General features: G+C 45.6%; 1 protein-coding gene across 3 annotated transcripts in view; it reads left to right on the top strand.

The window, feature by feature from the left end:
• The window catches only part of LOC121536664 (signal transducer and activator of transcription 1-alpha/beta), a 32,377-nt gene extending 8,694 nt beyond the window's left edge, over positions 1–23,683 (top strand). For 2 of the 3 annotated variants that reach the window (XM_041844078.2, XM_045206549.1), the window contains 21 exons: positions 244–333; positions 534–612; positions 2,693–2,802; positions 2,938–3,089; positions 3,238–3,396; positions 9,802–9,894; positions 10,050–10,109; positions 10,390–10,419; positions 10,510–10,600; positions 11,769–11,810; positions 11,944–12,027; positions 12,158–12,256; positions 12,401–12,536; positions 14,344–14,399; positions 14,484–14,575; positions 14,746–14,885; positions 15,069–15,254; positions 15,502–15,577; positions 16,021–16,056; positions 23,029–23,122; positions 23,331–23,683. In XM_041844078.2, the coding sequence (XP_041700012.1) occupies positions 244–333; positions 534–612; positions 2,693–2,802; positions 2,938–3,089; positions 3,238–3,396; positions 9,802–9,894; positions 10,050–10,109; positions 10,390–10,419; positions 10,510–10,600; positions 11,769–11,810; positions 11,944–12,027; positions 12,158–12,256; positions 12,401–12,536; positions 14,344–14,399; positions 14,484–14,575; positions 14,746–14,885; positions 15,069–15,254; positions 15,502–15,577; positions 16,021–16,056; positions 23,029–23,122; positions 23,331–23,354 (1,929 nt within the window). In that variant the 3' untranslated portion in view covers positions 23,355–23,683. The remainder of the gene's footprint in view (positions 1–243; positions 334–533; positions 613–2,692; positions 2,803–2,937; positions 3,090–3,237; positions 3,397–9,801; positions 9,895–10,049; positions 10,110–10,389; positions 10,420–10,509; positions 10,601–11,768; positions 11,811–11,943; positions 12,028–12,157; positions 12,257–12,400; positions 12,537–14,343; positions 14,400–14,483; positions 14,576–14,745; positions 14,886–15,068; positions 15,255–15,501; positions 15,578–16,020; positions 16,057–23,028; positions 23,123–23,330) is intronic. The other variant, XM_041844079.2, reaches the window with a different exon arrangement.
• The last annotated feature ends 72 nt before the right edge of the window (positions 23,684–23,755 follow it).

The raw sequence follows: 23,755 nt of genomic DNA, 5'->3' as shown, positions 1-23,755 counted from the left end.
ATTTAGCCATGAACTGTGATATTTCAGCACATTTCTTAGCAGTATGTGTGTGTGTGTTTTTTTATATATATATATATATATATATATATATATATATATATATATATATATATATATATATATAAATAAATAAAAAGTAAACCGCCTCTGATATGATGTATTTTATGTTCAATCATTGCTGCAACAGAAGTAGCATTTCAGAGTGTGAAAACAGACCATATTGTCTGTAACTGTTTTTGTCAGGAAAACGTTGGGTCCACACAAAATAATGTGGTGTTGGAGAAACAGAAAGAGCTGAACAACAAAGTCAAAGACCTGAGGAACCAAGTTCAGGTGCGCTCATTTGGCCATTACCATGTGATATTGGTTATGTGTTTTTTTTGTCATGCAAACTACTACGGCACTGTCCATTGTATTGTCATTCTACATGAAAAATAGCCAGTTGAACAGTCTGGGAGAGTAGGATAGAAAATGTTTTTCACAAACATCATCGATGTCCATGAAAAACCAAGTGTGACTTCTGTCCTCTTCAGGATGCAGAGCAGGAGATTAAGTCACTGGAGGACCTACAGGATGAACATGACTTTAAGAAGAAGACCCTGCAGAACCGAGGTACTGTAGGAGTTATAGCCTCTAAGCCTGGTCCTAGTCTATTTCAACAGCCTGGGTCTGGGACACGAGACTAGACTGGTCCCAGATCTGTTAATGCTATATGTCAGGGTTCCCCAACTGGCGGTCCAATGGCCGAATTTGGCCCCCCCAAGTTTTATTGAGCCCCCCAAAAATACATACCGTGCCCTTGACTTTTTCCACATTTTGTTACGTTACAGCCTTATTCTAAAATTGATTTAAATGTTTTTTTCCCCTCATCAATCTACACAAAATACCCCATAATGACAAAGCAAAAATAGGTTTTTAGACATTTTTTGCAAATGTATTACTAAATAAAAAACAGAAATAATACATTTACATAAGTATTCAGACCCTTTACTCAGTACTTTGTTGAAGCACCTTTGGCAGCGATTACAGCCTTGAGTCTTCTTCGGTATGACGCTACAAGCTTGGCACACCTGTATTTGGGGAGTTTCTCCAATTCTTCTCTGCAGATCCTCTCAAGCTCTGTCAGGTTGGATGAGGAGCGTTGCTGCACAGCTATTTTCAGGTCTCTCCAGAAATGTTAGATTGGGTTCAAGTCCAGGCTCTGGCTGGGCCATTCAAGGACATTCAGAGACTTGTCCCGAAGTCACTCCTGCGTTGTCTTGGCTGTGTGCTTAGGGTCATTGTCCTGTTCGAAGGGGAACCTTCGCCCCAGTCTGAGGTCCCGAGGAGGTTTTTATGAAGGATCTCTCTGTACTTTTCTCCGTTTATCTTTCCCTCGATCATGACTAGTCTCCCAGTCCCTGCCGCTGAAAAACATCCCCACAGCATGATGCTGCCACCACCATGCTTCACCGTAGGGATGGTGACAGGTTTCCTCCAGACGTGACGCTTAGCATTCAGGCCAAAGAGTTCAATCTTGGTTTCATCAGACCAGAGAATCTTGTTTCTCATGGTCTGGAGTCTTTAAGTGCCTTTTGGCAAACTCCAAGCGGGCTGTCATGTGCCTTTTACGGAGGAGTGGCTTCCGTCTGGCCTCTCTACCATAAAGGCCTGATTGGTGGAGTGCTGCAGAGATGGTTGTCCTTCTGGAAGTTTCTCCCATTTCCACAGAGGAATCTAGACCACTGTCAGAGTGACCATCGGTTTCTTGGTCACCTCCCTGACCAAGGCCCTTCTCCCCCGATTGCTCAGTTTGGCTGGGCGGCCAGCTCTAGGAAGAGTCTTGGTGGTTCCAAACTTCTTCCATTTAAGAATGATGGAGGCCACTGTGTTCTTGGGGACCTTCAATGCTGCAGACTTTTTTTGGTACCCTTCCCCAGATCTGTGCTTTGACACAATCCTGTCTCGGAGCTCTACAGACAATTCCTTCGACCTCATGGCTTGGTTTTTGCTCTGACATGCACTGTCAACTGTGGGACCTTATATAGACAGGTGTGTGCCTTTCCAAATCATGTCCAATCAATTGAATTTACCATAGGTGGACTCCAATAAAGTTGTAGAAACATCTCAAGGATGATCAATGGAAACAGGATGCACCTGAGCTCAATTTCGAGGCTCATAGCAAAGGGTCTGAATACTTATGTAAATAAGGTATTTTTGTTTATTTTTAATACATTTGCTAAAATGTCAAAAACTGTTTTCGCTTTGTCGTTATGGGGTATTGTGTGTAGATTGTTGAGGATTATTATTTTTTTTTAATCCATTGTAGAATAAGGTTGTAACATAACAAAATGTGGAAAAAGTCAACGGGTCTGAATAGTTTCAGAAATGTTTGTAAATCTTTTCCCAAGTATTCCCACATATAATAGAGAGACACTTGATCATATACAAATGTAAGCAAGGTTTGAAATGATTGTTTTAGTCTAATATTATATCTGTTTGGGCTTCTTGCAGTCATCATCTAGATGATGATCCCTGCTCTATGCTTTCGCCAATGTGGCACTGAAGGCACTGAAATAACAACTTACTCCTACTGTACTAAAAACTAGTTTCCGGGCTGAAGTATCTGTGCTGTGAAATTCTAGACCTTTCTTTTAATATCAAATTGGGAATGCTTAATGCTATATCAATTGTGACTCTCTGTACTTGTCAGTGGAACAAGAGGTGAATGGGATGACACTGTCACTGGTGGTACAGAAAGAGATCCGTGAAGAGGAGATGGTCATCAGTGCGATGTTCATCAAACTCAACATAACCAGAGAGGTGTGTGTGCGTGGATGCGTGTGTGTCCGAGTGTGTACGCTGTATGGTGAGCTTGTGATGTATGGTTAGCTTGTGATGTATGGTTAGCTTGTGATGTATGGTTAGCTTGTGGTGTTTGTTTCTCCCGACCTATAGGCGGTGGTGCATCAGATAGCTGACATCCTGAACTTGGCCGAGCAGATCCAGTACACCCTGGTGATGGAGGAGATGCCTGAATGGAAGCACAGACAGCAGATTGCGTGTATTGGTGGTCCACCTAATGCCTGTCTAGACCAGCTACAAACCTGGTCAGCCCTGCCTCCTGTCCACCTCAGCTCCTGCCACTGCCCTTACACCTAACCTTAGACCCTGTAAGATACTTTCAACAGCACACTTTCAACCATAACTGTGTGTGTGTGTGTGTGTGTGTGTGCGCATGCGTGTGTGGGTGTGCAGGTTCACTGCAGTGGCAGAGGGCTTACAGCAGGTACGCCAGCAGCTGAAGAAGCTTCAGGAGCTGGAACAGAAGTACACATACGAGAAAGACCCCATCGCTCAGGGAAAAAGCACTCTGGAGGAACGCGCTCTCGTCCTGTTCAAGAACCTCATTGTCAAGTGAGACCCCGCTCTATGTCACCTATGTCTATGTTCTTGTACCCTATGCTTTGACTTCTTTCTCCCCTCTCTCTCCAGATGAAATCTTGCGACTTGTGACGGCCGGCCGCCCAACAACCTGCCCGCTTGACCCTATCCCATCCTCTCTTCTCCAGACCATTTCCGGAGACCTTCTCCCCTACCTCACCTCGCTCATCAACTCATCCTTGACAGCTGGCTATGTCCCTTCCGTCTTCAAAAGAGCGAGAGTTGCACCCCTTCTCAAAAAACCTACATTCGATCCCTCCGATGTCAACAACTACAGACCAGTATCCCTTCTTTCTTTTCTCTCCAAAACTCTTGAGCGTGCCGTCTTTAGCCAACTCTCTTGCTATCTCTCTCAGAATTACCTTCTTGATCCAAACCAGTCAGGTTTCAAGACTGGTCATTCAACTGAGACTGCACTTCTGTGTCATGGAGGCTCTCCGCACTGCTAAAGCTAACTCTATCTCCTCTGCTCTTATCCCTCTAGACCCTATCTGCTGCCTTTGATACTGTGAACCATCAGATCCTCCTCTCCACCCTCTCCAAATTGGGCAAATTGAGTTGGGCATCTCCGGCGCGACTCACTCTTGGATTGCGTCATACCTGACAGGTCGCTCCTACCAGGTGGCATGGCGAGAATCTGTCTCCGCACCACGTGCTCTCACCACTGGTGTCCCCCAGGGCTCAGTTCTAGGCCCTCTCCTATTCTCGCTATACACCAAGTCACTTGGCTCTGTCATATCCTCACATGGCCTCTCCTATCATTGCTACGCAGACGACACACAATTATTCTTCTCTTTTCCCCCTTCTGATAACCAGGTGGCGAATCGCATCCCTGCATGTCAGTGTGGATGACGGATCACCACCTCAAGCTGAACCTCGGCAAGACGGAGCTGCTCTTCCTCCCGGGGAAGGACTGCCTGTTCCATGATCTCGCCATCATGGTTGACAACTCCATTGTGTCCTCTTCCCAGAGTGCAAAGAACCTTGGCGTGACCCTGGACAACACCCTGTCGTTCTCCGCTAACATCAAGGTGGTGACCCGATCCTGTAGGTTCATGCTCTACAACATTCGCAGAGTACGACCCTGCCTTACACAGGAAGCGGCACAGGTCCTAATCCAGGCACTTGTCATCTCCCGTCTGGATTACTGCAACTCGCTGTTGGCTGGGCTCCCTGCCTGTGCCATTAAACCTTCCCAAGTTCTCTCACGTCACCCCGCTCCTCCGCACACTCCACTGGCTTCCAGTTGAAACTCGCATCTGCTACAAGACCATGGTGCTTGCCTACGGAGCTGTGAGGGGAACGGCACCTCCGTACCTTCAGGCTCTGATCAGTCTCTACACCCAAACGAGGGCATTGCGTTCATCCACCTCTGGCCTGCTGGCCCCCCTACCTCTGCGGAAGCACAGTTCCCGCTCAGCCCAGTCAAAACTGTTCGCTGCTCTGGCACCCCAATGGTGGAACAAGCTCCCTCACGACACCAGAACAGCGGAGTCACTCACCACCTTCTGGAGACACTTGAAACCCCACCTCTTTAAGGAATACCTGGGATAGGATAAAGTAATCATTCTACCCCCCCTTACCCCACCCCAAAGAAGAAGAAAACATTTTAAAAATTAAAAATATTGTAAAGTGGTTGTCCCACTGGAAACATAAGGTGAATGCACCAATTTGTAAGTCGCTCTGGATAAGAGCGTCTGCTAAATGACGAAAATGAAATGTAAAATGTTGTAGCAATCACATACACATTAGGGTTTAATCAGTATACCGGGACTTCCCGACCAAGCTCCTTCCCGATTCCCGAGAAAAATATTGATGGGTCCTGTGGACCGATAATATACACATTTTATGCAGCACTAATGCAAAAATACTAAATATGCTTTGCGAATACCTGCATGAATGAACAGGACATATCAATATCTGGCTTCATTCATAGCCTACATTAGACAAGTCCTCACATCGCTAGCAGCCTACCATATTTTGCAAACTCAATGTAAAGTCCCCAATAGAAAACATAACTTCTATAAATTGCATTGCTGACTATCATGTGTAGGCTACACGCAACCTCTTGACGCAGTTCCTGAAGGCAATCTCCATCTCACATTCACAAATCTTCAAACTATCTTTGTGGCACTGGCAGAGTCTCACAATATAAACAGGAGCCACTCACTGTTACCAAAATGTCTGGTACATTGTGTTCACAAACGTGCTCGAGGAAATAGACATTTGCAACATTGATCCATAATGTTACAATAACAAAAAGAGTGCACGGGTGCTATCCATGTTGCTGAATCTCCACTACTAGGCCTACTTGCTTGTCTGTTTGTTTAGCGGAGAATCAGATAAGTTGTTCCCTTTGACAAAGTCACCACAATACCACAACCTTCTGAAATCCCCCGATAGCCAGGTGCAGGGGATAGAAAAGGGCCAACAAGCTGGCTGACATCTAAAACGAATTACATTTTCACTAGGCTGTAGGCTAATAACCTCATCATATTTGTTCTGTCTCCTGGGCTTCATAACCACGTCTTTATAACAATTCAATAATGATGAGACTGGAGACAGGAATCTGTTAAAACATTTATCTAGAACGTGTTCAGTCTCAACACATGCAACTCCCATGATGCTCTGTTGCACAACCCCAATACACCACATCTCCTCCTTTCTTACTTAAATTATTATTATTATTATTAATTTTTTTTCTTTTCTTTTTTTTTTCTTTCTGGGGTTAGATCAGCTTAATATTGCAGATATAAGTTACAATCTATCAATGTAATTGTCTGCATCACTTCCAATCCCCCATGTTTTTTTTATATATATACTCCCCTTTATTATTTTTCAACCCCGCCATCCTTTCCCTACTTGGGGTAAATTAGTGAACAACAATGCCCAGGCCTCTACTTCCAGCCTATACTTACTATCTACACCTTATGGACACAGTCAATTTTACAATAATTCTATTTTATTTGTTTTTGCTCCTGAACTTCTTCTACTCTCAACCTCTCCGATCATTTTCATGATGTCCATCTGGTTTGCTTCTATATGCCATATCTTTCTAAATGTGCTCTTTCCCAAAAGCTCCCAACATACAACCTATATACTTTCTTACTTAAATTGTCCCCATTATGAACAACAGTCCCGAGAAGGTGACTGTGAGGCCCTAGGTGACGACTACTGGGTCAGGGTGTCACCCAGTAACAGTTCTAGACCACTCACGACTGGTGGTTCTGTCGGTGTGGCTTTACTCAACAGTAACTGATATGTGTGCCTTTTCCAGATGACATCATCTGCAGTCTGGACAGTGTAGGACACAGGACCAGTTGGAGCAATGACTGTAGCAGGAACCCACTTTGGCCCGTTGAGGTAGTTCTTAGCTAAGATAGTTTATCCAGGGTTAAAAGCTCTGTTCTTTGCTCTCAGTTCACAACGTTTGACTTGACTGTCCTGTTGACATCGCGTTCGCATCTCCTTTGCGTTCAGAGGTTTGAGTAGGTTGAAGCTTGTGCATAACTCTCTCTTCTTGAGTAGCGATGCAGGCGAAGCCTTGGTGGTTGCGTGAGTCGTGTTCCTGTAGGATAGCAGTAAGCTGTTCAAACATTGTTGCAGTGTCCCTTGACCTTGAGACACTTTTAAGGCATGTTTCATGGTCTGTACGAACCTCTCTGCCAGCCCATTGTTAGATGGATGGTACGGGGTGGACCTGATATGCTGTACACCATTCACCTGTAGGAACGTAGTCATTTCTTAGGACACTAGCTGCGGTCCGTTGTCGCTAATGAGTTGGAGTGGTGATCCGAACTGACTAAGCACTCTTCTCAGCAGTAGTAGACCTCATGATGGCAACTCTGGTCACTTGCTATGAGCATCAAAGACCATGAGAAACATTTTGTCTTCGAATGGACCTGCGAAGTCAACGTGTATGTGTTGCCATGCTTCCTTCGGCCAATCCCACGGATGAAGAAGTTGAGGTACATTGCAAACCTTCTGACATGAGGAGCATGTTTTTGCTTTCTCCTCAATGCTTCCATCCAAAAATGCCACCAGAAGTAGCTTTGTGCGATTTCCTTCATGCAAACCATTCCACAATGACCTGAGTGTAGCTGTTGCAACACTGGTTTCCTCAGTGAAGGCGGAATGATAACTCTCCTCCCCCACAGCAGACAACCAGATGTATTGACAGCTCAGTTCTCCTGGAAAGGTAAGGTTTCAGTTCTGGAGCATCTCCTGCGGCTTTACTTTTGATGGCAATGTCCATTACTTCAGATAACACCGGGTCATTTCTGGTGTTTCTTCGCACTTGTGTTGAAGTGACTGGTGCATTTTCCACTTGCCTGAAGTGGAAGATGTCCACTTGGGTGACTCCAGCTTGACCACAGGTAGTGGCAACCTGGAAAGTCCATCTGCGTTGCAATGCAGTTCTGACTTGCGATACTTGATGTCGTAGGTGTGTGCTGACATTAACAAAGCCCACGTTTGCATTCTGCTTGCAGCAAGTGATGGAATCCCAGAATGCTGTCCAATGATGTTCGTCAGCGAACAATGATCTGTAAGAAGGGTGAACTTCCTCCTGTACAGATACTGGTGAAATTTACGCACTCCAAAATCTATGCCTAGGGCTTCTCGTTCTATCTGTGCGTAGTTACTTTCTGCTTTGTTCAATGTCCTCAATGCGATAGCAATCTGCTTCTCTTCACCTGAAGGCATGATATGGGACACGACTGCTCCCACACCAAATTGGTTTAGCCTCACAAGCTAGTTGGATGGGCAATGACGGGTCGAAGTGTGTCAGTGCTTCAGATTTCAATAGTGTTTTCATGAATGCTTCCTCGCATTGTTCTGTCCATTTCCATGTTTTGTCCTGACAAAACAACTGATGCAGAGGTTTCAGCTTTGTTGCTAAGCTTGGAATAAAGTGTCCGTAGTAATTCATCAACCCCAGGAAAAAACGTAGTTGGCTCACGTTCTTAGGAGCTGGGGTGTCCAAAATAGCCTTGACCTTGGATGGATATTTGTGAAGGCCCGTGGCGTCGATGACGTGTCCAACGTAATCAACTGATGATTGGAAGAATGCACATTTGTCCGTACGAACTCACAGGCCGTAGTCCTTCAATCTCTGCAAGGTTGCATCCAAGTTCTGGAGGTAGTCCTCTTCGTCTTTCCCAGTAACGAGGATGTAATCCAGGTAGCATTGTACTCCTGGCAATCCACTCAAGATTTGGTCCATCGCCCTCTGGAACAGTGCTGGCACACTTGTGATTCCAAACGGTAGATGACAGTACCTGAAGACCCCCTTTAGTGTCACAACGACTAGCAGCTCGTTTGACTTTTCATCCACGTGCCTCTTCAAGTAGGCTTCGCAGAAGTCGATCTTGCTGAACTTTTGACCTCCAGCTAAACCTGCGAAAAGGTTGTCAATGTGTGGTAGCGGATACTGCTCAGCAGACAACACAGGGTTAACTGTGACTTTGAAGTCTCCACATATCCTGATTCCACCATCCTTAAAGGGATACATTGGGATTTTGGCAATGATGCCCTTTGTCTACTTCCCCAGAGTCAGATTAACTTGTCGATACCATTTTTATGTCTCTATGTCCAGTATGAAGGAAGTTGGAGGTAGTTTCGCGAGCCTGTGCTAACTAGCGTTAGCGGAATGACTGGAAGTCTATGGTTATCTGCTATCATGCTCATTTAGCACATTTATTCTAAAGTTTGTCTTCACAGTTGAATAAATGTCCTTTCCTTTACTCACTGTATATTCCTCCCTTTTATCACGTTGTTTTCCCGCTCCGACGTCAGTCTCAAATCCTTTTCTGCCGCCCCATGACAATGCCGCCCCATCTCTTAGCTATTTCGACTATGCACTTGCCTCTGCTAGCAATACACTGTGCTAACATTAACCTAGACCTGCAGCATGGAAAATAACATTTTAAACATGTAAAAAAAGGACTTCTTCCAGACAGAATAAATATTAAACCCTAATACACATACAGTACAGTGAGTGCATACATGTTTAGTACGTTTCTTTGGACAAAAGTGTCTGCTAAGTGGCATTATTATCTATCATTATTATGTAGCAGAGTTGGTTCAGTGAACTACGCTCGCATGGAAGGTAACCTTGCCTGAGACCTGGGGTGTGATCATTAGTCCAAACCGTTACAAACAGAAAATGTTTTGCAGTAAAAACTAGAGTTTCTGTTGGACAAATTCAGGTAGGTCCCTCCCTGTTTCGTTCCGTTTGCTTCTGTTTGGTTCCTAATACATCCCAGAAGACTTGAGTTAGCTCCCAGAGTTAATGTCTAGACTAGGCTTTAGTGGAGTGTCATAGGAGTGTGACTATCAGATGATTGAGAGTATGTTTCTGTGGTGTCTGTCTTTCAGTTCTATGGTGGTGGAGAGACAGCCCTGTATGCCCACTCAACCCCAAAGACCTCTGGTGCTGAAGACTGGGGTGCAGTTCACTGTCAAAATCAGGTGGGGGAGCCAGTGCCACACACACTCCAAACTCAATGTGCAATACTGTATAGTGATTAGTTAGTAGAATCAGCTGGGTTATAGCAGGGCTGGAGCAAAAGCCTGCCAACCTAAACAACCTTATTTTAACAATCTTGTGTCAATGTTGTCCCCAGACTGCTGGTGAAGCTTCAGGAATTCAACTACCAGCTCAAAGTCAAAGCTCTGTTTGACAAGTAAGTGAATGAGTGTGTATAATAGAAGTGAACTGCCCTGAGAGTATACTTGATTCTGTAACCTTTTACCTTGAAGGCCCCTTATTAAGATGACACCGCGCGTTCAGAAGTAATTTTTCAAATGTAATTCATGACCCCTTTCATAAGCAGCATATCTATAATAGAGTAATAGAGATAAACAGAAATGATACTACTATTCTTATATTCAACATATTTCATTATATTTGATCAATGACAAGAGTCAAAGCTTGAGTCACTGATGTGTGTTGTCTTTCTTTAGGGACGTCACTGAGAGGAATTCAGTGAGAGGGTAAGAATTCATTTTCTCTTCATTTTAAAACCTATACCTGAAAAAGCCTAGCAGTGATTACATTTCCTCTAAATTGATGTCATTTTCCAGGTTCCGGAAATTCAACATCTTAGGAACTAATACTAAGGTTATGAACATGGAGGAGTCCAATGGAAGCTTGGCAGCAGAATTCAGACACCTGGTATGAATTGACACAAGATACAATGTTGTTGTGTCATATACTGTATTTTTTTATTTGTACAACCATGCCATTTTCACCAGATTCTGCTAGAAAGCTCGTTTTCATCTGTAGTCCCTGGGCAGAAAACAATCAACATCAATGCGTCATTACAATGCTACAATATAACACACTATTAATATATACAGTATATATAACAATCTAAATATCCAACAATAGACAATATAATGATAATATTACATTACAGTTTAAATGTCCCTTGGTCTTACAGTATCTGTCATCTTAAGAGTTGGAATGTCTTAATGTTCACATGACTGGTTTGCCTTTAGCCACTTTTTCAGGTTTGCCTTGACGCTAGGAAAGGTACTGTACTCTCTCACACTGGTTGGCAGGGTGCTCCATAATCCAGATGCTGTTGTCTGGCCAAACTGTAGTGGTCGTTAGTCTGTTACGAACTCTCCTAAGAGAGTGGGTTGTGGTAAGCATTCTTGCCTTGGGCGACTCGGGTTTGGGTCCCCTAATTCTGTACCTACCACCGGTCACAGCAATATGTACAAAATATTAAGAACACCTTCCTACTATAGAGTTGCACCCCACCCCCCACCCTTTTGCCCTCAGAATAGACTCCATTCATTGGGGCATGGACTCTACAGGGTGTCGAAAGCGTTCCACAGGGATGGTGGCCCATGTTGACTCCAATGCTTCCCACAGTTGTGTCAAGTTGGCTGGATGTCCTTTGGGTGGTGGACCATTCTTGATACACGAGAAACTGTTGAGCGTGAAAAATCCAGCAGCGTTGCAGTTCTTGACACAAACCGGTATACCTGGCACCTACTACCATATTCTGTTCAAAGGCACTTAAAACTTTTGTCTTGCCCATTCACCCTCTGAATGGCACACATACATAATCCATGGCTCAATTGTCTCAAGGCTTAAAAATAAATCTTTAACCTGTCTCCTCTCCTTCATCTACACTGATTGAAGTGGATTTTAACAAGTGACATCAATAAGGGATCATAGCTTTCACCTGGATTCACCAGGTCAGTCTATGTCATGGAAAGAGCCGGTGTTCTTAATGTTTTGTACACTCAGTGTACGGTATACTGTATATGTCATACCAATATTCATGTGCTGCAGGTGGCATCTCAACTACAATTATTTTCTTCCCCAGCAACCAAAGGAGCTGAAGGCTACAGGCAACAGAACAAACGACGTAAGGAAATGTAACAATTATTTTAATTTGTATCATTATGCGTGTGGTAATGCTGTATCTATGCTAAACCACAGTCTGCATTAGCATATCATCGATGTCAATAGAAAACCTAACTGTGTGTGTGTCCACTCAGGGTCCTCTCATAGTGACAGAGGAGCTCCACTCCATCAGCTTTGAGACACAACTCTGTCAGCCAGGACTCCAGGTCAACCTGGAGGTGAGAACAACAGTTTAGTTTGTGGAGCTTTCAATAAACGTGCTATACAGTCATAGGAGCAATGTTTCTGAGTAGTACATACCATGGTACCTTACTGTCTGTACTGATGTGCACTTGTGTGTGTGTCCAGACGACATCCCTGCCCATTGTGGTCATCTCCAACATTAGCCAGCTGCCCTGTGCCTGGGCCTCAGTCATGTGGTACAACATGTTGACCAGTGAGCCCAAGGTACCCAACCCCTCTCACCTCACAAAATATATTCCGTCATGTGATCCATGGGCTACCAATTTCTGAAGAGCTACTGGATGTGCAGGCGTTTGTTCCACCCCAGCTCAGCTAATCATCTCTGTCCCTCTCTTTCCTCCTCCTCAGAATCTGTCGTTCTTCCTGAGCCCTCCCGAGGCCACCTGGAGCCAGTTGTTGAAGGTGCTGAGCTGGCAGTTCTCCTCCGTAACCAAGCGAGGCCTCAACGACGAGCAGCTGAGCATGCTGGGAGGCAAGCTCCTGGGTGAGTCTGGGAGAGGGAGTTCTTATTGTGACTAGGAGTGGTTTTGTGCAACGACACAGCCACAGCAAAGCCAACTGTGATTTAAAGGAGCGCTAGTTGTTAGACATACATAGGTGAGGTGGCCAATAGTTTTTCTTGACACTCATGTCCGGCAAATGAGTTTAGGTAGCCAATTGATTTGGCTAACTCATCTTAGATAAAGGCTAACAATACAATTGTTGCTTAAGATCTATTCACCATATACTGGTATCCCTTCTTTCTTTTCTTTCCAAAACACTTGAGTGTGCTGTCTCTGATCAACTCTCTCAGAACGATCTTCATGACCCTAACCAGTCAGGCTTCAAGACGGGTCACTCAACCGAGACTGCTCTTCTCTTTGTGACAGAGGCTCTCCGCACTGGCAAAGCTGACTCTCTCTCCTCTGTTCTCATCCTCCTAGATCTATCCGCTGTCTTCGACACCGTGAACCATCAGATCCTCCTCTCCACCCTCTCAGGGCTGGGCGTCTCAGGCTCTGCACACTATTGGATTGCATCCTACCTGGCAGGCCGCACCTACCAGGAGACATAGAGAGGATCTGTGTCTGCATCATGTACTCTCACTACTGGTGTCCCCCAGGGCTCGGTTCTAGGCCCTCTCCTCTTCTCTCTATACACCAAGTCACTCGGCTCCGTCATATCCTCACATGGTCTCTCCTATCATTGCTATGCGGATGACACTCAACTACTTTTCTCCTTCCCCCCTTCTGACACCCAGGTGGCGACACGCATCTCTGCGTGCCTGGCAGATATCTCCGCTTGGATGTTGGCCCACCACCTCAATAGCAACCTAATCCAGGCAATTGTCATCTGCTGCCATCAAACCCCTGCATCTTATCTAGAACACTGCAGCCCGCCTGGTTTTCAACCTTCCCAAGTTCTCCAATGTCACCCCGCTCCTCCGCACACTCCACTGCCTTCCAGTCAAAACTCGTATCCACTACAAGACCATGGTGCCTTAGGAGCAGCAAGAGGAACTACCCTCCTTACCTTCAGGCTATTCTCAAACCCTACACCCCAACTCGAGCACTCCGTTCTGCCACCTCTGGTCTCTTGGCCCTCCCATCCCTACGGGAGGGCAGCTCCCGCTCAGCCCAGTCAAAGCTCTTCTCTGTCCTGGAACCCCAATGGTGGAACCAGCTTCCCCCTACAGCTAGGACAGCAGAGTCGATGTAAATGTAAACAGCTTATGACATACAGTACCAGTCAAAAGTTTGAACACACCTACTCATTCAAGGGTTTTTCTTTATTTTTACTATTTTCTACATTGTAGAATAATAGTGAAGACATCAAACTATGAAATAACACATATGGAATCATGTAGTAACCCAAAAAGTGTTAAACAAATCAAAACATATTTTAGATTTTAGATTCTTCAAAGTAGCCACCATTTGCCTTGATGACAGCTTTGCACACTCTTGGCATTCTCTCAACCAGCTTCATCAGGTAGTCACCTGAAATGCATTTCAATTAACAGGTATGCCTTGTTAAAAGTTAATTAGTTAACATTGAAGAATCTCAAATATATTTTGATACTTTTTTGGTTACTTCATGATTCCATATGTGTTATTTCATAGTTTTGATGTCTTCACTATTATTCTACAATGTAGAAAATAGTAAAAATAAAGAAAAACCCTTGAATGAGTAGGTGTGTCCAAACCTTTGACTGGTACTGTATGTCATGTAATGCTCATAAGTGTAAGCTAAGGTCATTCCATTGAAGTGAACCAATAAAGTGAACCAATAATACTAGGACCCTCCTGTGACAGGTCGAGAGGCAGCAGGAAATCCTAATGGGCTCATCCCCTGGACCAAGTTCTGCAAGGTGAGCATCACACTTTAAGTTGTTTTAGCCAACCCCTTTGTGTTTACTATGAGCTGTGTAGTGAGTGTGTCTTTGCCTGAGCAGAATGTGAATGGAAAGAGCTTTCCCTTCTGGCTGTGGATCGAGGGAATCCTGGACCTGATCAAGAGACACCTGCTGTGTCTGTGGAATGATGGGTAAGAGCTTCGATTCACACAGTTAGTCTGAATATGTCTAGAATACCTCACCAACACACCAATCAAACTCACATTATTTCAGTATGCCTTTCTGAAGCCTTAGGTCTACATTGTATTTGTGAAAAGATACTTTATTGTGCTATAATCCATTGAATCTCTCTGGGAGGTAGGTGCATCATGGGCTTTGTCAGTAAGGAGAGAGAGAAGGCCCTGCTGAAGGACAAGAAGCCTGGGACTTTCCTGCTGCGCTTCAGCGAGAGCAGCCGGGAGGGAGCCATCACCTTTACCTGGGTAGAGCACTCCAATGACGGTGTGTGTGTGTGTGTGTGTGTGTTTGTAGCTATTCTGTAACATACACATTATGAATATGTGTCCGTCTGTCTCTTCTTGTATATGGGTTTCAGTTTGTATTATTTTACCAGGTAATCTGAATGAGAACACATCCTCATATCACATTCTGTGTGTTCATTTATGTATAACTATGAACATACAGACGTCCATTTCCGAACGGTGGAGCCCTACACTAAGAAGGAGCTGGCCGCCGTCTCCTTCGCTGACATCCTCCACAATTACAAGGTGATGGCTGCCGAGAACATCCCTGAGAACCCTCTCGTCTACCTCTACCCAAGCATCCCCAAAGACAGCGCCTTAGCACGCTACTACACCCGCCCCACAGAAGGTAACTAACTCTCTACTACAGCCGAAATGTATGTATTTTGAGGAAAGATTGAGTAGTTGAAAAGGTACAAATGGTGTTGTGGACTTCAATTCCAGTCAAAGCTATTTATCCACAATATTCACTGCATACTGTAGCATACCTTTCATATGTTTGTTGTGCCACACCATTTTCCCCATTGAAATACTGGCCACTGGTAATGTCTTGGTTCTGATTATGACCCCTCAACGTGTATAACTGACCTTCCCAGCTGCTGAGCCAATGGAGATGGAGAGTGAGTCTGAGGCTGGCTACATTAAGAAAGAACTTATCTCTGTGTCTGAAGTGTAAGTGTGATTCTTGTTATGAAACACCTTCTAGTGTTTTTATATAGGCTTTCATTGGTTTTAGATACACAGTACAATGAAAAGTCAAATGAAGGTATTTTGGTATTTTATTAGGATTCCCATTAGCTGATGCAAGAGCAGCAGCTACTCTTCCTGGGGTCCACATGAAACATGACATAATACAGAACATTAATAGACAAGAACAGCTCAAGGACAGAACTACATAAAAACATTTTAAAGGCACACGTAGCCTACATATCAATACATACACAGAAACTATCTAGGTGAAATAGGGGAGAGGCGTTGTGCCGTGAGGTGTTGCTTTATCTGTTTTTTTAAACCAGGTTTGCTGTTTATTTGAGCAAATGAGATGGAACGGAGTTCCATGCATAAATGGCTCTATATAATACTGTACGCTTTCTTGAATTTGTTCTGGATTTAAGGACTGTGAAAAGACCCCTGGTGGAATGTCTGGTGGGGTAAGTGTGAGTGTCAGAGCTGTGTGTAAGTTGACTATGCAAACAATTTGGGATTTTCTTATAAAAAGAAGAAGTGATGCTGTCAGTCTTTCCTCAACTCTTAGCCAAGAGAGACTGGAATGCATAGTGTATATATACAGTGGGGAGAACAAGTATTTGATACACTGCCGATTTTGCAGGTTTTCCTACTTACAAAGCATGTAGAGGTCTGTAATTTTTATCATAGGTACACTTCAACTGTGGGAAACGGAATCTAAAACAAAAATCTAGAAAATCACATTGTATGATTTTTAAGTAATTCATTTGCATTTTATTGCATGACATAAGTATTTGATCACCTACCAACCAGTAAGAATTCCGGCTCTCACAGACCTGTTAGTTTTTCTTTAAGAAGCCCTCCTGTTCTCCACTCATTACCTGTATTAACTGCACCTGTTTGAACTCGTTACCTGTATAAAAGACACCTGTCCACACACTCAAACAGACACCAACCTCTCCACAATGGCCAAGACCAGAGAGCTGTGTAAGGATATCAGGGATAAAATTGTAGACCTGCACAAGGCTGGGATGGGCTACAGGACAATAGGCAAGCAGCTTGGTGAGAAGGCAACAACTGTTGGCGCAATTATTAGAAAATGGAAGAAGTTCAAGATGACGGTCAATCACCCTCGGTCTGGGGCTCCATGCACTCGCCACCTCCCTGTTGCGCCCCTGGTCTGGTCTGGACCTCGGCGCGCTGCTTCCCCTCTCCTTCCTCCCACGACGTACCAAGTCCTGTCTGGAACCTGGTGTGGGAGACACCGAACCTGGAGAGGGGCTGACGTCTGGGTCTGGACTGGAACCGCTGACTGGAGCTGGACCCGACGACGGTGGAGCGAACTGCTCAGGCTCTGGACTGGAGCCGCTGACCGGATCTGGACTGGACCCCGGTGGAGCGGATTGCTCTGGCTCCGGAGTGGAGCAGCTGACCGGAGCTGAACTGGGCACCGGTGGAGCGGACTGCTCTGGCTCCGGAGTGGATCCGCTGACCGGAGCTGGACTGGACCCCGGTGAAGCGGATTGCTCTGGCTCCGGAGTGGACAGCCACGGGCCGTGCCGTACTGGACACACGCACCACTGGCTTGATGCGAGGGACAGGAACGGGCCGGACCGGGCTGACGACGCGCACCACTGTCTTGGTGCGGGGAGCAGGAACGGGACGTACCGGACTGGCGACGCGCACCACTGGCCTGGTGCGGGGAGCAGGAACGGGACGTACCGGACTGGCGACGCGCACCACTGGCCTGGTGTGGGGAGCAGGAACAGACCGGGCCGGGCTGGCGACGCGCACCACTGGCTTGGTGCGAGGGACAGGAACGGGCCGGACCGGGCTGGCGACGCGCACCACTGGCTTGGTGCGAGGGAAAGGAACGGGCCGGACCGAGCTGGCGCCGCGCACCACTGGCTTAGTGCGAGGGGCAGGAAAGGGCCGGGCCGGACCGGGCTGGCGACGCGCACCACTGGCTTGGTGCGAGGAGCTGGAACGGGCCGGACCGGGCTGGCGACACGCGCACCACTGGCTTGGTGCGAGGGGCAGGAACGGGCAGGAACGGGCCGGACCGGGCTGGCGATGCGCACCACTGGCTTGGTGCGAGGGGCAGGAACGGGCCGGGCCGGGCTGGCGACGCGCACCACTGGCTTGGTGCGAGGGGCAGGAACGGGCCGGGCCGGGCTGGCGACGCGCACCACTGGCTTGGTGCGGGGAGCAGGAACGGGCCGGGCTGGCGCGCCGCACCACTGGCTTGGTGCGGGGAGCAGGAACGGGCCGGGCCGGGCTGGCGACGCGCACCACTGGCTTGGTGCGGGGAGCAGGAACGGGCCGGGCCGGGCTGGCGACGCGCACCACTGGCTTGGTGCGGGGAGCAGGAACGGGCCGGGCCGGGCTGGCGACGCGCACCACTGGCTTGGTGCGGGGAGCAGGAACGGGCCGGGCCGGGCTGGCGACGCGCACCACTGGCTTGGTGCGGGGAGCAGGAACGGGCCGTACCGGACTGTGGAGGTGGACTGGAGGTCTGGAGCGGAGAGCTGACACAACCCGTCCTGGCTGGATGCCTACATCCACACTATGTGTGAGGCATTAGCACAGGACGTACGGGGCTGTGCACGCGTACTGGCGATACAGTACGTAGCACCGGCGCAGGATATACGGAACCGAGGAGGCGTACTGGAGACCACGAGCGTTGAGCCGGCACACCCCGTCCTGGCTGAATGCCCATCTTCGCACGACACGTGCGTGGTGCTAGCACAGGACGTACAGGACTGTGCCGGAACACTCGCGGCACAGTACGTAGCTCCGCATAACACGGAGCCTGCCCAGTCACATGCTTCCTAGCATGAGTACGGGGAGTTGGCTCTGCTCTAACACTAGGCTCCGCCAACCACCCTTTTAGCCCCCCCAAAAAATTTTTATTGGGGCTGTCTCTCGGGCTTCCTCCTCGGCCGGCACCTTCTGCGTTGCCGCTGCTCCTCTCTATAGCGCGCCTCCACTGTCTCCTCCCAAGGACAGCGATCCATTCCGGCCTGAATCTCCTCCCAAGTCCAGGATCCCTTCCCGTCCAGGATCTCCTCCCACGTCCAGGCTGTCTGCTCCTGGACACGCTGCTTGGTCCTCATTTGGTTGGATCTTCTGTCACGATCGTTTAAAGACTGGTCGAACCAAGGCGCAGCATGATAAGCGTACATGTTTATTAAACGAATAAACACACGACAAAACAACAAACAAACGATACGTGAAGTCTTAAGGTACACACAACAAACCTATACGGAACAAGATCCCACATCCCACTAGTGCCAACAGGCTACCTAAGTATGGTCCCCAATCAGAGACAACTAGCAACAGCTGCCTCTGATTGGGAACCACCCTGGCCAACATAGATCTATACATACTAGATCTAACCATAGACAATAAACATAGCACAACACGACACAGAAAATACACACCCTGACTCAACAAATACGAGTCCTAGAGTCAGGGCGTGACAAATCTAAGACGTGCCGCTATGTTTTGGGCCAGCTGCAGCTTAACTAGGTATTTCCTTGCAGCACTGGACCACACGACTGGACAATAATCAAGATTAGACAAAACTAGAGCCTGCAGAACTTGCTTTTTGGAGTGTGGTGTCAAAAAATCTCTTTATTACGGACAGACCTCTCCCCATCTTTACAACCATTGAATCTATATGTTTTGACCATGATAGTTTACAATCTAAGGTAACGCCAAGTAATTTAGTCTCCTCAACTTGTTCAACAGCCACACCATTCATTACCAGATTCAGCTGAGGTCTAGAACTTAGGGAATGATTTGTACCAAATACAATGCTCTTAGTTTTAGAGATGTTCAGGACCAGTTTATTAGTGGCCACCCATTCCAAAACAGACTGCAACTCTTTGTTAAGGGTTTCAGTGACTTCATTAGCTGTGGTTGCTGATGCGTATATGGTTGAATCATCAGCATACATGGACACACATGCTTTGTTTAATGCCAGTGGCAGGTCATTGGTCAAAATAGAAAAGAGTAGAGGTCCTAGAGAGCTGCCCTGCGGTACACCACACTTTACATGTTTGACATTAGAGAAGCTTCCATTAAAGAAAACCCTTTGAGTTCTATTAGATAGATATCTCTGAATCCACGATATGGCAGAGGTTGAAAAGCCATAACACATACGGTTTTTCAACAACAGGTTATGGTCAATAATATCAAAGGCTGAACTGAAATCTAACAGTACAGCTCCCACAATCTTCATATCAAATTCTTTCAACCAATCATCAGTCATTTGTGTCAGTGCAGTAGATGTTGAGTGCCCTTCTCTATAAGCATGCTGAAAGTCTGTTAATTTGTTTACAGAGAAATAGCATTGTATTTGGTCAAACACCATTTTTTCCAACATTACTTTGGCTTCCCTCCAGGCCTGAGGACAAAGACTTTCCTCTAGGCTCAGATTAAAGATATGACATATAGGAGTGGCTATAGTGTCAGCTACCATCCTCAGTAGCTTTCCATCTAAGTTGTCAATGCCAGGAGGTTTGTCATTATTGATTGATAACAATAATTTTTCCACCTCTCCCACACTAACTTTACCAAATTCAAACTTGCAATGCTTTTCTTTCATTATTTGTTTTTTTATGCTTGAATACGATGGCTCACTGTTCATTGTTGGCATTTCCTGCCTAAGTTTGCCCACTTTGCCAATGAAGTAGTCATTAAAATAATTGGCAACATCAAATGGTTTTGTGATGAATAAGCCATCTGATTCGATGAAAGATGGAGTTGAATTCGTCTTTCTTCCCATAATTTCATTTAAAGTACTGTTTTTTTTTACATCATTCTTTATATCATTGATCTTGGCTTCATAATACAGTTTCTTCTTCTTTTTGTTGAGTTTAGTCACATAATTTCTCAATTTGCAGTAACTCAACCATTCAGATGTGCAGCCAGACTTATTAGCCACTCCTTTTGCCCCATCTCTTTCAACCATACAGTTTTTCAATTCCTCATCAATCCATGGAGCCTTAACAGTTCTAACAGTTTCCTAACAGGTGCATGTTTATCAATAATTGGAAGAAGCCATTTCATAAATTAATAAAGTGCAGCGTCTGGATGCTCCTTATTAATCACATCAGACCAACAAATATTTTTTACATCATCCGCATATGAGTCACATCAAAATCTTTTGTATGATCTCTTATACAGTTAGGCCCAGCTGTTGGAACTTTGGCTTTCCTGGATATACCCACTATATTGTGATCACTGCATCCAATGGGTACGGATACAGCTTTAGAACAAAGTTCTACTGTATTAGTAAAAATGTGATTGATACATGTGGATGATCTTGTTCCTCTAGTGTTTGTAAACACCCTGCTAGGTTGATTAATAACCTGAACCAGATTACAGGCACTGGTTACAGTAAGAAGCTTCCTCTTGAGCGGACAGCTTGATGAAAACCAGTCAATATTCAGGTCCCCAAGAAAGTAGACCTCTCTGTTTACATTACATACACTATCAAGCATTTCACACATATTATTTAGATACTGACTGTTCGCACTTGGTGGCCTATAGCAACACCCCAAAAGAAAAGGCTTTAGATGTGGCAAGTGAACCTGCAACCACAACACTTCAATAACACTTGACATAAGATCTTCTCTAAGCATTACAGGGATATGGCTCTGAATATATACAGCTACACCTCCCCCATAAGCATTTCTGTCTCTTCTATAGATGTTATATTCTTGTATTGCTATTGCTGTATCATCAAATAAATTATCTAAGTGAGTCTCAGAAATGGCTAATATATTAATGTTATATGATGTTAGCAAGTTATTGATTTCATTAACCTTATTTCTAAGGCTACATATATTAATATGGGCTATTTTCAGCCCTTTCCTGGGTAGCATATCAGAGATAGACATAATAATGAAAAAGCAAACAAAGCAAGATAAGAAAATATATACATTCAGCAGTCCATTAATCAATTGGTGTGTGTGTGTGTGTGCTGCGGGGTTGAAGCTACGAACCCATAGGCTTGGCTCTCTCATACCTTCCAGGCTTCTGGGAGGGAGGGTGGGCAATGAGCCTGTCAAAGCGGATGTAAGCAATGTCCCCACGCGCTCTGGCAGCTTTCATGGCTGGGATAAGTTATTTCCTCTTCTGGCGCACAGCTTCAGGATAGTCCTAATTGAGAAAGGTATACGTTCCTCTCAAGTTCTTGGCTCTTTCCAGAACAGCTACCTTGTTCTTGAACCTCAGGAACTTGACCATTATCGGCCAGGGCCTGTCACCTGGGCCGGTGGTGGGTTTTCCAGTCCTGTGGGCACGCTCCACCTCAATCTTCCTGTGGTTCATCTTCAATTTCTCAGAGATAATTTCCCTCACTTTGTCCTCAGACTCCGTCCAGGTCTCATGTGGAGACTCTGCAATTCCGTCCACAACCATGTTGTTACGCCATGATTGTCCCATTGTTATCATGGATTCACACATAGAACTGATGTCCTCTCTCAATGACTTACAGATTGATGTAATCGTGCCATTTTCCTGTTTCAACTCATCGAGCTGACCCTGGGAGAACTGCAAACTGTTCTTTAGGTCCTGGACCTCTCTGCTCAGGTCGTCCATTATTTTATTAGTCGAATCCACCAGTATTTGGACAAAGCACTTGAAGGTATTTTCTTGTTGTTGTAACAACTGCTTGTAGAACTATTTTTGTCGTTTAAAAAAATTATTCACGTGTGATAGAGAGACACCACTGTCCTCGACAACGGTACTCCTGCCGGCTTTGGCCTTTGTCATGGTAGCTAGCAACGTAGGTTACGCTGTTACTCCTCGCAGTTCCAGACAGGGCAGGTCACAGGGAAGATTCGAAACAACAAACAGCAGGGATCTAGACAGCCACAAAGCCGGAACAATCTGCGGTCCCAGCCACAATGGCTAACCGCGTCGCGGGCTGCGTTCAAGCCCTCAAGAAAACTCCGCTAGCTTGATATGCTGCTAGCTAGCTAGCTAGCAGCTAGGCTAGCTGCAACGCCAAATAGCTCCTCAGACCCATCCTAGGTTGGCAGGATCACTGGACAGAGACTAGCAATCCCAGCATCTGATGTCACGGGATCCAAACTAAAAAGTTAGGTAGCTACTAAGATCTTCCCAATACACTTTCAAAACAACAAATCCGAGCTCTTCCTCGTTCCGCGTTCAAGAGAGAAGGCAGAGCAAACGTAAACTGACACTCACTATAAATCCAAACTCCTTGCTTGAGCTACAGTGTTTACATTTCATTTCAGGTGTAAAGAAATAATGATAAAACATTAAGGTACAGTAAATGCCAAATTACCTCTAGTTTTCGGCTAGACTTGAGTTTTATTGATTTGAGTTATTCACGTCTAAAGTCTATATTTTCTCCTGGTTGTGTCACTCACTGTTGGTTGGGTTCGGTTTCTCCTCAGCCACCCCTCCAGACTACAGGATACCCTGCTGCCCATGAGTCCTGAAGTGTACGGAGAACTGACCACGATTATGAACCCTGAAATTGATACTGTGGTAGGTTTCAGCTAATCAGCTGGACGAGTGTCATAACTGGAGCATTTATTTCCAAACCTTTCATGCAAGGGTAGGGATAATTCATGCATTTTTACAATGTGACAGTACACACTTAATGCAATCACAAAAGTGCAGCATTCCACTTTTGAGATGCAGCCCATTATTTTCCCTGATCCTGGTAGTTCTCATTTTGTCCCTCTCTCTTCAGATGTGCACTGCCTTCCCAAACTAACCTGCCCTCTTCAGGCAGCGCCCTTGGAAAAACTTGTTACCCCCCGAGCTGATCTGAAGACATCCCAGAAAAAGGATGGTATTTAAGTTTAAGACATTTGTTGGGTTTCCTTTGTAAATACAACTAAAACTGTATACATACCGAGTCTGTCGTTTAATGTACATGCATGAGATTTTGGGGCTTCAAATCCAGCTGTTTGTAATAAGGAATGTCATTCTATGTGACTTGTGGGACACGGTAATATTTTGTGAATGCATATGTAGTGTGTAATAACTTATAAAGTGAAACGGTTAAGCCGTTATACTGTGAGCTTCAAAAGTATTGGGACATTTGACAAATGTTTTGTTGTTTTGGCTCTGTACTCCTGCACTTTGCATTTGAAATTATACAATGACTATGAG

The sequence above is a fragment of the Coregonus clupeaformis genome, chromosome 23, assembly GCF_020615455.1.
Source record: "Coregonus clupeaformis isolate EN_2021a chromosome 23, ASM2061545v1, whole genome shotgun sequence".
Lineage (NCBI taxonomy): Eukaryota > Metazoa > Chordata > Actinopteri > Salmoniformes > Salmonidae > Coregonus > Coregonus clupeaformis.
Note: the sequence above shows the minus strand (reverse complement) of the source record. Positions and strands in the feature narration are given on the sequence as shown.